Source organism: Ictalurus furcatus, chromosome 13 (assembly GCF_023375685.1).
Source record: "Ictalurus furcatus strain D&B chromosome 13, Billie_1.0, whole genome shotgun sequence".
NCBI classification, from domain to species: Eukaryota; Metazoa; Chordata; class Actinopteri; order Siluriformes; family Ictaluridae; genus Ictalurus; species Ictalurus furcatus.
The window spans coordinates 7,920,375-7,933,081 of record NC_071267.1 but is presented as its reverse complement, the minus strand read 5'-3'; the positions used below and the strand labels follow the sequence as shown (position 1 = coordinate 7,933,081).

The 12,707-nt window shown below is 40.6% G+C and overlaps 1 protein-coding gene across 1 annotated transcript in view; it reads left to right on the top strand.

The window, feature by feature from the left end:
* pcdh15b (protocadherin-related 15b) overlaps positions 1 to 12,707 on the top strand; it is a 231,843-nt gene that overhangs the window by 128,599 nt on the left and 90,537 nt on the right. The window contains exon 20 of the mRNA XM_053640491.1: positions 10,368 to 10,673. Coding sequence (XP_053496466.1) covers positions 10,368 to 10,673 — 306 coding nt within the window. The remainder of the gene's footprint in view (positions 1 to 10,367; positions 10,674 to 12,707) is intronic.

The following is a 12,707-nucleotide window of genomic DNA, read 5'->3' as shown; positions in this document are numbered from 1 at the left end:
AAGACCATCAGGCAGCATGAAAACTACTGCCAAATGTGTCTCCATGGGTTCTGTCTACCGTAGAAAAGGGTTACCGGGTCCAGTTTATAGCTCGACCCCCCCGGTTCAGAGGTGTGCTCACCACAGTAGTCAGCAGAGACCAGAGCCCGACGTTAGCGCAGGAAGTAAGTTCCCTTTTGGACAATGGGGCCATAGAAAATGTACCCCGTTCCCTAAGGGAAGGAGGTTTTTACAGCCATTATTTCCTGGTCCACAAAAAAGATGGGAGTATGCAGCCAATTTTAGATCCGCGTCATCTGAACCATACTCTTCGGACATACAGGTTCAAGATGCTGACGCTCAAACTTATCGTGCCACAGATTCAGCTCGAGGACTGGTTTGTGGCGATAGATCTAAAAGGTGCATATTTCCACATAGAAATATCGCTAGCTTTATCCCCTCGCACCTTCACAAAGTGCATGGATGTCACTCTGGCTCCATTGTGACTCCAGGGCATCTGTGTACCAAACTACTTGGATGACTGGTTAATTCTAGCACGATCCAGGGAACTGGCGGTTCAACATCAAGATGTTGCTCTCGCCCACATGAAGAGCTTGGGCTCAGGTTGAATCTCAGAAAAGTATGCTTTCCCCAGTGCAGTGGACAACTTTTCTAGGGGTTATAAGGATTCTACTATGATGAGGGCGTGTCTATTGCCAACATGCGTAGGGTCAATCCTATCAACACTGAGCAAGATAAAGCTGGATCTTGGGAGACTATTGGCGTTTATGGGCCTATTGCACAGGAGACCGTTCAGTGGTGGCTGAGAAGTTGGGGGTTTCTTGGACGAAACTTGGACGGTAATGAGAGACACCTCCCTCATGGGCTGGAGCGCAGTCTTAGACAGCTCTCCAGCTCACGGTCTCAGGTGCGGCCCTTATGTGGAGCAGGGTGGCTCCATCCACAAGTGTTGGAGTCCATGCGGTGAGGTTTAGCCAAGCGGGATGGCATGTGTTCGCCTCCGAGGAGACAACACATGTTCGCCCTCACTCTTCCCGCACAATTAGGGCTGGACGCCATGGTGCACATGTGGCCGAGGTCACATCTGTACGCTGTTCCCCCCATCGCTCTGCTCCCACAAGTTCTAGCGAGAGTTCGCCAAGACAGTCTATGTCTGCTGCTAGTAGCACCTTATTGGCCAGCTCGAATATGGTTCTGAGAGATAATATCCCTGCGAGATGGCACTCCTTGGGAGATTCCCATCCTCAGGGATCCACTGTAGACCCAGTGAAATGCGCAACAGCTACAGTTTGGAGTTCTTACAAGAACGTTTCTCAGCAGGGTGGGCTCCTTCTACAATCAGGGTTTACTTGGCCGCCGTTTCGGCCAGCCATGCCCCTGTTGATGGAGCCTCTGTGGGGCAACATCCTCTAACTTTGAGGTTCATGCATGGTGTCAGGCGGCTGAGGCCCCTCTGCAGGCCGCGCATACCTTCCTGGGACCTTCTGTGGTCCTGGAAGGTTTGTCAGGTGCCCCATTTGAGCCCTTAGAGTGGATCTACGGTCTCAAGCCGGAGGGCTGATTTATCACCCTCGGCCAGAACTATGGAAACTGTGGGCCTGGCCCCTGAGGGGCACCAACTCATAGATTCTGGTCCCACAACTGAGGTTGTAGAGACCATGTTAAACGCTAGAGCACCATCCACAAGGATATTGTATGCGCTCAAGTGGCGGCTTTTTGTCTTGTGGTGTGAGGAACGTCAGCTGGACACAGTGAACTGCGTAATAGCTACAGTCCTTGAGTTCTTACAAGAATGTTTCTCAGCAGGTTTGGCTCCTTCTACAATCAGGGTTTACATGGCCGCCGTTTCGGCCAGCCACGCCCCTGTTGATGGAGCCTCTGTGGGGCAATATCCTCTAACTTCGAGGTTCATGCATGGTGTCAGACAGCTGAGGCCCATCTGCAGGCCGCGCATACCTTCTTGGGACCTTTCTGTGGTCTTGGAAGGTCTGTCAGGGGCCCCATTTGAGCCCTTAGAGTCAGCCTCTGAGAAGCTTCTGACTCTAAAGGTAGCTCTCCTACTGGCCCTGACATCTCTCAAGCGGGTGGGAGATCTACAAGCTCTCTCTGTTGCCGCTTCCTGCCTTGACTTTGCCCCTGGATTAGCCAAGGCCTTCCTGTATCCTAGGCCGGATTATATTCCTAAGGTGCCTACATCGGCTGCCCACCCTGTGGTGTTGCAGGCTTTCTGCCCTCCTCCGTTCCTCACACCGGAACAAGAGAGAATGCACCTGCTGTGACCAGTAAGGGCTCTCTGTACTTACATCCACCGCTCCGGCCAGTGGTGTAAGTGGGAGCAGCTGCTGGTCTGCTTTGGTGGCGACAGTAAAGATGATGCTGTGTCAAAGCAACGCATCTCGAATTGGATATTGGAAACAATCTCTATGGCTTACGAGGCGCGCGATCTCACCATACCTCTGGGCATAAGAGCTCATTCCACTAGGGCGGTCGCCTCCTCGAAGGCTTTCTCCAAAGGGGTATCCTTGCATTGCAAGCCTGTGAATTGCGTCTTCGCTTCAGATAATAGAGGCTGACGGCGTGGTTCACAGGTGCCATATATATATCACGCAACGCACTTAATTGCCACATCACCTGATCATGGCAGGCCTATAAGTAGAGGCATGATTTTACACAAGCTTCAGATACTGGTCACGCACGCAAGGCGCTCTCCTTACTGTTATGCTAAATGCAATATCTCGTTCCCTTCTCAGGGAACAGGGTTACATGCGTAACCGCAACAATCTTTTTCCATCCTGTCTCTGACCCTCTGACTGAAATGATTGTGTGTTTTTTTTTGTGTGTGTGTCCTTTACCTTTAAGACTTCAATGTAAACAGCCACTGCTATGATTGGCTAACATCTTTGCTCATGAATTAATTATAAACACCCCCTGCCATATCACGTGCAGAACTGTTTTCAGCAACTGAGTGCCAGTGGGCAGGGCCAACGGTGTGATGATGTAAAAGTAGGTCTCGGAGTCTTGCTGTAGGGACAGTCATATGCAAATATATATGCCTGTGTGACGTCACAAATCACACCAAATCCAAATGAGCCGTTTTTGGAGCTTGGTTAAATAAATGGTCTTTTTGCAGTGAAGAGGACATATTAATCTGTGAAACTTGCACGATGGCACAATGATCTCTTATATGTAAAACGATCGAGTAAAATTTGATTTCTCATGTCATGACTCTTTAAATGGAGGGGGAACTTTTTTGGCAGGTCATACGGTGTCCATTTTCAGGTTGATTCACAAAGCAGCTTTACAGAAACCCAGATGTAAATTTAATTCAAAAAGATACCGGGACTTTGTGGTAGCAGCCATGTGATAGACAAGAACTACATTACATTTACGGTATTTGGCAGACGCCCTTATCCAAAGCGACTGAAATTTATCTCATTCATCCATCTTAGCAATTGAGGGTTAAGGGCCTTGTTCAAGGGCCCAAAAATGGCAGCTTGGCAGTGCTGGGGTTTGAGCTCATGACCTTTTGAGCAGTAAACCAACACATTAACCACTGAGCTACCACTACCCATGTGGTTATGAGTGGGAATTGGAAAATGACCAAATATGGAGAAAATGGGGTGAAAATCCAAATGGAAAGAAAACAATTTCTCAGCTCAGGCAATGCAGCAGAACTTGAGATGGCCCTGCTGATATTAGAACAGGATTATCAATCTAACCAGAAAGTAGTCTTAATTTGTCTGCATATCAGTCTGAATACAAAGAAATCCTGTACAGTTGTGTGCTTCCAACTTTGTGGCAACAGTTTCAGGAAGGCCCACATATGGGTGTGATGATCAGGTGTCCACAAACTGTTGGCCATGTAATGTACCATGGGGTAAATAAGTACTGAACGCATCCAAAAAAAATTCAGTAAATATATTTCCAATGTGCCTATTCACATGAAATTTCCACCAGACATCAGTATTAACTCAAGAGATCTGGAAATATAAAGAATTAACAACATTAAATTCCACAAATAAAAATAAAAATAAACTGACTATACTCTCAACTGTACAATGCAATATGGGTATTGATAGCTCAGCCATTCAGTAGTTTATCCGTGTTATTTTGGACACTGCATGACCCCCACTTTCTAGGTATTTCAGAGGACTCATTTGCAGCCACTTGCTGCTGGTGTTGGGATGCATGGCAAGGAAAAATCTATTGCATGCTTATTTTTGGGTTTAATTAACTTTTAATTGGTTACTGTGAAGATGTCTACTTTCATTACTGGTTTCTGCTTGGCTTTGGAGAATAACAATGGACGTTCACATCAAGGACCTCCTAGAAACATTAATTCAAGAAAAGTGAAAGTGATGTGAAAAAAAGAAAAAATGTATTGACAGAGGAAAGTGGTGAACAGTGTGCATCAGGACAATTCATTTTTTACTTTCATGCAGGCAGGGGCAGGCAATAAAAGCTTGTGGGACAAAATAAAGGCCATTTTGATTGACATGGGAGGTTACTAGATACTCAGGTAACACTGTGAGGTGCATTTTCCATGTTCGACTGTTTACCATTCATTCATCTCTTCAATTATTATCCATCCTGGATAATGCATCACATCCTCTCTATGCCCTATTGGTCAAACAGCAGAGCACCATCCTAGCAAGGAACAGTACAGGACCTCATTTTTACCAACAGCAATCTTCCTGTACAACAATTCTTCAATGTGCTGGGATATTATTATGCATTAGAGTCTATTCTTAGAATAAGTTCATTGGACATATGCTTAATACACCAGTATTGCAGTAACACTGACTACGTTTACATGGACAGCAGTAATCTAATTATTGAACTTATTCTGAATAAGATAATATTGTGATTAAGGTGTTTACATGAGACGATGACCGCATACTTACCTACTGTATAGTACGCGAGATACATGTATTTCGCCTACTATAGGCCAATAGTAGGTAAGTACGCTGTTTGGGACGCAGTCATGCTCTCTTGTTTGCCGTAAAACGGTTGAGCACTGCTGTGTGTGATCGTGTCCGTCACAAAATACGGTGAAAACTCTCACATGACGTTAATAATGTGATTAAGGTGATTACATGTCTGTAATATACGTCGACAATGCAACTAAAACAGGAGCACTCCACATGTCTTAATTCGATTTGTGTTTACTTCGAGTATGACCTTAATTGGATTAAGGTAATTAAAAATTGCTGTTCACAGAGTAGTTTCTTAATCAGAGTATTGTCTTAATCGGGTTAATATTGGATTATTGTTGTCCATGTAAACGTACTGACTTTCACATTCACTCAGATGACTAGTGTATATAAAGTGTATATAAATGTATTCACTTTATATCCTACATGATTTTTTTTATAATTTCTCACCAAATATGTTTTTTTTATTTTTATTATTGTGAATATTCGTGCTTGAACGCTAGTGTTTAGATCGATACTGTAATCTGTCTTCAGTAAATGCTTTATCCTGGTCATGGTCACAGTGGTTTTGGGAAACAAACAACTATGTTCATTAGAAAATATGGCAGAGAGGTGCAACTACTGTGAGGGTGGGTGTAACTGTTAATAAAAAATAAAAATAAAAAACAGTCCCAGGCATCGCTCTAGTGAACAGCTCAACAAGGTTGAAGATGTGTTTTCACTTCTGCTTTACCCGAATAGCGTTAAAAGGAAGCACCTTATGAACCTGGCTTATAACTCACTAACTCAATCAGATTTATTGGACTAAGGTTAAGATCCTCATATTTGGATTGGCCTAGTTTGACATGGGGAGGTTGGATAATGTAATTATTACCAGTCAGTAATTATTTACAGCCTGCATGTGCATGTGTCTGGAGAAATTATAGCTTATTTTACCTTTTATAAAATGACCAGTGGAAATAACCCAATCCAAATTGGCATTTTGGTCAATATTACATGTTGGAAAAGAGGATTTGTGCTTTTTTATCAGTAGAAGGACAACTATCAACTTGCACCAAAAGCTAAACAAAACCAAGTATTGGCTGAGTTTAAAATGCAGAAAAATTAAATATAGATGGAATTAGAATGAAGCAGTGGTGGCTCAGTGGTTAAAGGCTCTGGGATACTGATCAAAAGGTTAGGAGTTCAAGCTCCAGCCAAGCTACCACTGTTGGGCCCTTGAGCAAGGCCCTTAACTCTCAATTGCTCAGTTGTATAAATGAGATAAATGTAAGTCATTCTGGATAAGGGTGTCTGCCAAATGCTGTAGATGTAATTAAAAAAAAGAACTTGTCAGAGAAGCAACACTTAAGGGGGTTATGTTAAATTAAATTCCTAGCACAGGTATAGCCTACAGACATGTTATGGTTATGTGACCTACTAACAAGAAGAAGTTATAATAAAGATCAGAGCAATCAGTATGTTGTATGCATGGAATATTTGACATCCATATGCACATCATGGATGACACTTATTTATACAGAGATTGCTTATCTCATGCAAATTATGAGGTTATAATTACTACAGACATCCTCCACATTGTCTGGAAATCATACCCCATCTGAATTTTTGTGTTGATTTTTGTTCAAAGTAGGGAAGCCATGACAAAAGGTTTTGAAGAGTCTACACTTTTGCACTTACTATTTGTTTGTATGTGACAAAAAATGGCTGAAATTTCCTGTACAATTGCAGACCATCCGAGTTTTTTTTTTTTTTTTTTTTTTTTTGTAGACTAATTGCCTTACTATGTCATCTGGGTGACATGAATGATTTACTGCACTCATTAACCAAATGCATACAGCCAAGACAGTTTCTCACATTATGCATGCAGAGCTGTCAATCATCTATTTACAGAAAATACTTAACTACTTTCTTTATTCTGATTTTACTTTCGTTATAATATGGTTGTTATAAACAAACCAAATTCGACATTTGAACAAGGACACGCTTCAATTTTCTTGTCTATAAATATTCAGCCCAGACCGGGGATGAGCACAAGGAAAACTATGCTTTGAGCTGGGCTTTCATAGCAAGTTGTAAAAGGGACAATGTCATCAACAGTCCTACAGTTATTCAGATATTTCATTATTTCTTCTGACAAACATCCTAAAGAGATTTTATACCTTAATTAACAGAGGAATCCCAACGGTTTATAGGTACTTTTATTGAACATTGTGTCTTGTTTTCTGATGCTATAAAATACAATTCAATCTTTTATCATTTAATAATGATTTTTAGGGCCTTGAATATAGGAGTCTCCTTTTACAAAGGCCATGTCATGGACCAAATGCAAACTCTTACAAATACTTAGACTTAAATTTGGAGAAAGTGTGTGTGGGCATGTTTTATGTATTGGTAGAGACCAAATGTCTCCACCAAAGTTTTGACTTTTGTCAGGACGTTTGGCTGGTCCTCATGAGGAAAATGACTTCTTTACAGAAACTGCAGCCTTTATTTATAAACCTTAAAAAGAGTCAAGTTTTCATTATGGTTTCTGAGGTCAAGGTTAGGGTTTGATTTAGGTCTAAACCTATGTTGAATATTAAAAAAAGTCTACACACCCCTGTGAAAATTGCAGGTTGTTTTATATAAAAAATTAAACCAAGATAAATCATGCCAGATCTTTTTTCACCTTTAATGAGATAACAACCAAAAACTTTGTGAAACACAAATAGAAACATTTTAGGAAAATGAAAAAAGAAGAAGAAGAAAAAAAAACATACAGTAAACTGTTTGCACAAGTATGCACACCCTTTTATAACAGGGCATGGGACTGTGCTCAGAATTAAGTCAAGTCCAGTGGGTTTTTGTCATTCCTCTATATAGCTTGTGTACATTGGAACAAAATTATGTTTCTTCAGGACCATGGTGCAACACGGAACAGTACATAAAACTACATAAAGTGCGAATATACAGCAGTGAGAGACAAGTGCAAACAAAGACACAGAACAAAATGATAAATACACAGGGCAGTAAATACACAGAACTATAGATAAACAGAATAGGACTGTAAACTGTAAACATGGACTGTAACTGTAAGGTATCGTGTAGTGTAGCAGCACAAGTAAAACGATATCTATTTTGCCACAAAAACTGCAGGCCTCTGTTAGACAGCTGAAGATGATTTCACCTTTCACCTTCTAGCACGATAATGACACACATCAAATCTAAGTCAACTGAGAAATGACTTCAGAACATCAATGTTTTAGAATGGTCTAATCAGAGCCCAGATCTAAATCCCATCAAAACTTGTGGAGTAACTTGAAGAGGGCTGTGCACAGGAGATTCCATCCCAATTTGATAGGAGCCTTTTTGCAAGGAAGAGTGGAATAAAATTGGCAAATCAAGACAATCAAGATGCACTTGTTAACTAGACTCCCACCCAAAAAACACACAAGCTGTATTACAATACAAGCAAAAGGTGCTTTAACAAAATATTAGTTAAGGGGTGTGCACACTTTTGCAACCAGGTTATTGTACTGCACGTAATTTCTTTCCCCTAAAATATTTGCTTTTCACTTGAATTTTGTTGCTATATCATATTTTAGTTGGAAAAATATCAGACATGATTTATTTTGGTTTTATTTTTTACATCACAAATACCTGCCAATTTAGTATTCCCTTTTATATCATTATATCTACTGTAGCATTATTTAACTGCATAATTAATTGTCAGTGGATGGTCCTCACAAAGATATTAAGAGAAATGTGCATTTTATGGGATCATGACAAATGTCCTCGCATGGTAAATAACATGCATTTGGTTACTGAGGTTATGGTAAGGGTTATGTTTAGGGGAAGACACGTAGCAGGAATTAGTAAGCATGATGCCAGCGGAAGTCCTTACAAAGCTAAATAAAGGAGTAAGTGAATGAATGAATGAGTGAGTGAGGGGGTGTGTGTGCTCTCTGCCTTACTGTATAATTCATGGCAGTAGGCAATCTCACGGTCCGGTGCAGAGCTTATCAGGGAAACGCAGTGGCTCCTTTGCCTGCTTGCCAACGAGCTGTTTTTAAGTACATGCACTAAAAACAATACCAAATGAATAGTCCTGCCAGTCTTTTGTCTTAAAATCCTTAAAGAAAATGCCGTTAAATCCTAGCCATGCTGGAAGCTGTCCTGTTTTTGTATGAGGGAAAGAAGAGGCTTTATGTACACTATATGTACATAGATTTAAAGTTAATACTGGTCTCATAAACCTTTGCCTGGTTGAGAGAGAGAGAGAGAGAGAGAGAGAGAGAGAGAGAGAGAGAGAGAGAACAGGTGCCATACACATGTCAGTGTTTAACCCAGTGCACCTGTGTGGTTACTGCAGGCAGTCAGGGATGCTGCTGCTGTTATTGATCATTCCACTGAGGATTCTATGTGAACCAGTCATTACTTCTATGGACCAAACAGATTCACTGGGTTGCTGATTGAGCACTTGTTCTTTGGACCTCCTACCCATGTCTAGAAGTAGGAATTTAATGAATGGACTCATCCAAGGTGCTTCATCAGTTCTGCTTTAGTTCATCTCCATCATCTCGTATCTGAGTGGCGAAACATGTTCAAGATTCTACTACAATTACTAATTTACTACCACTACACGTTTCAAAGTAAAGCTAGATAACCTTCCTTTGTAATACCATGTGTTAAATAAGGAATAAAACACTTCAGGATTTGCTGTTATAAGAAAATAATAAGTGACAGAATGGCATTATGTGTTACTACTCCAATTATTGATTATTTACCAAACAGCATGTGCCAAAGTGTTTTAATCCTCTTCTAAACCACAACAATTTAGTTAGTCACTAACAAGTTAGTTACTGTTATCGCTTATAACTACAAACACTTGTTCCCTCAATTTGTTTTAAAGTAAATAAGAGAAAAATAATGCAGCTTGTTACCAGGAAAGTATAAAACCAAAGACCTTCCCAGGTTGCAAAGCTTTAAAGCTTTACTGTTGATTGTTAGAATGCTCTGACACTTGAGCCTCCTTCCAAAAAAGTTAAATAAACATCTCCTTACAGAAACCATACTAAGAATTATAAATTTTTCTTTGTTAAATAACAAAATATTTCTGTGCTTATTATTAGAATCCGATTATGTAGCATATCCACCATACAAGTCCCTGTGAATGATCTGTTACAATAGAAATTAGAATAAGTGCATTAATATGAATATGTGAATTGCTGTGCCACTGGCACTACTGTCAGAGCTGCTGTTCTAGAAAATTAATCAACAACCTTAGGGAATTTAACAAGTTCTGTGAAATAAAGAGAATTATTGTGATCTGTGATATTAGTCATGGAAACATCTGCATGGGTGATCCTTTGCATTTGCATCCTTGTCTCTGTGTGTGTGTGTGTGTGTGTGTGTGTGTGTGTGTGTGTGTGTGTGTGTGTGTGTGTACAGGCTATGGATTCTGACCTGGGAGTGAATGGGCAGGTACGTTACAAGCTGCTCAGCCATGCTGACCTCTTCCAAATCAGCACCGATGGAAGCATCTGGACAGTGATGGCTCTAGACAGGGAGCAGAGAGAGCATTATGAGCTGGTCGTGGAGGCGTCAGATGCAGCACTGGACCCCCGCAGAGCCTCCATCAAACTCTCCATCACAGTGCTGGATATAAACGATAACAGCCCAGTGTTCTCCCAGACATCCTACAACATAATTCTGCCTGAGAACAGCCCACCGGACATGGCTATCCTAAACCTTACTGTGAGCTTCAAACACACACATACACACACACACACTTCATCACAGAAACACCTGTACACCTGCTCCTTCAATAATCCTATCAGACAAGCAGGTTTCTGCAGCACAGTCTAAACTTCAATTGTTCAGTTTGGGTGAGTCTGTGTAGCCTCCCACTGTAGCCTCAAATTCCTGTTCTTGGCTGACAGAAGCAGATGCCTATGTGGTCTTCTGCTGTTGTAGATCATCCACCTCAGTGTTGTGCATTCTGATATGCTTTTCCACTCACCACAGTTGTAAAAAATGGTGATCAGCAGTTACTGAAATACTTAAACCAGCCCATCTGGCACCAACAAAAAAAAATCAAAGATGCCACAGTTATATTCACTAAGATTACACTTTCCCCCATTCAGCTCTTGACCTGTAGCTGCATGTTTTTATACATTGCTCTGCTGCCACATGGTTGAATTGATTGAATAATTGCATAAATGAGTAGAGGTGTTTAACAAAGTGGTCAGTGGGTGTATATTTAGGACCTGAACTATTTCCCCTGTAGCATGTACACGGAGTTAGATCATTTAAGAGCTGCTAATGATCACAGACAGTACTGTTTGAAAGCGACCGATGAAATTATGTCTGTTCTTGGACTGCTGATAGGAGTGTCAGATCTGTGAACATTGTAAAGCTTTAAGATCAAAGCCCTCATTGGGCAGACAGGTTAGATAAGGTAATAAAGTATTTTTTTTTTTTTTTAAAAAAAAGGAAGACGAAAAAGAAAAATGCATTCCAGGATCAAATGTCAACAAGTCGATATTGGAGAGAAGCAGTGTAGGCAGCTGTCGATTTTACCTTAAAGCTTCAAATCAATTTTATTGTTCTTCTGTCTATTAAAGCTTTTTGCTGTCCTCCATGCTCCATTTAGTGACTTTAGAGTTTTAACATCTTTTTCAAAAGGGACCACTTGGAGTTTGTATTCTTTCATGATATTACACATTTTGTATTCATTTTATACTGTACATGAACACTAGAATGCTATTAATCAGCTAATATCTGATACTGATAATATCTGATACCAATACTGTCAGACAATCAGACTCTTTTCAAGATTCTGTTAGGGTATGAGAAATGTCACAGCCATGATAGTAATATGCTTCAGATCTACCTAACTGTGCGCTAGGATCTAAAACAAGGTGAAAAAAAAATATTTCAAATCCTATCTGATACCAATCCAGCGTTTCAGGTAAGTATCAGATCAAGGTACGTCCCTAGAAATGAGAATTCGAAATGACTTTGTAACAAGAGATCCTACTTCATGTAAGACAGGCAGTATTTCAGCTATTCTCTTCAACAGTGTGTGGAATATCTCCGCTTGTTATCTCATTACCTCATCATCACATACCCGTTCTCAAATGTTTTCTCATCTGAGAGCATGAATCTGGTTTTATCAGCCGAAGGCTATCACAGGTGTGTAATTACTAGAATCCCCAGGTGTATATGGACTGTGTGTGTGAGGGCTGCTTCTTACACTGCCGTGACAAAATTATCATTCCATCAGTGACAGACCTCCAATGACACGAGCTGGGAGGCCTTGCAGACAGCCTTATCTCTCTCAGAGATTAGTGCCCATTCTGTCTATGTCCTGCTCTCCTACACATACACACACACCATTGTCAGAGCTGCACTTTCCATCTGAATCTATGAGCACAATGGGATTTGTTTCTGCTTGTTCTCCTATTATTTCAAAGTCAGGGTCACATTTTAAAAAATATATATTTTCAGTGACATGCACATTTTTATGCAACTCATATGGTTAGATTTTTTCTATTTTGATTGTGTTTGCTATATGTAGTACCTCAGTACTAGGATGTCTCATAAAAAAAGCTGAATGCCATAATAAGAGATAAAACATTAAAATTAAGGACCAAAAAAAAATAAGAATCTAGATTGTTGTGATTAGAATTTAACAGATGGGCTATGATACTATAAATACGAAGCTCACTATGATTATTTAGTGCAAAACACTATGTTCAACAATAAAAGTACTGAAAAATTAATAGC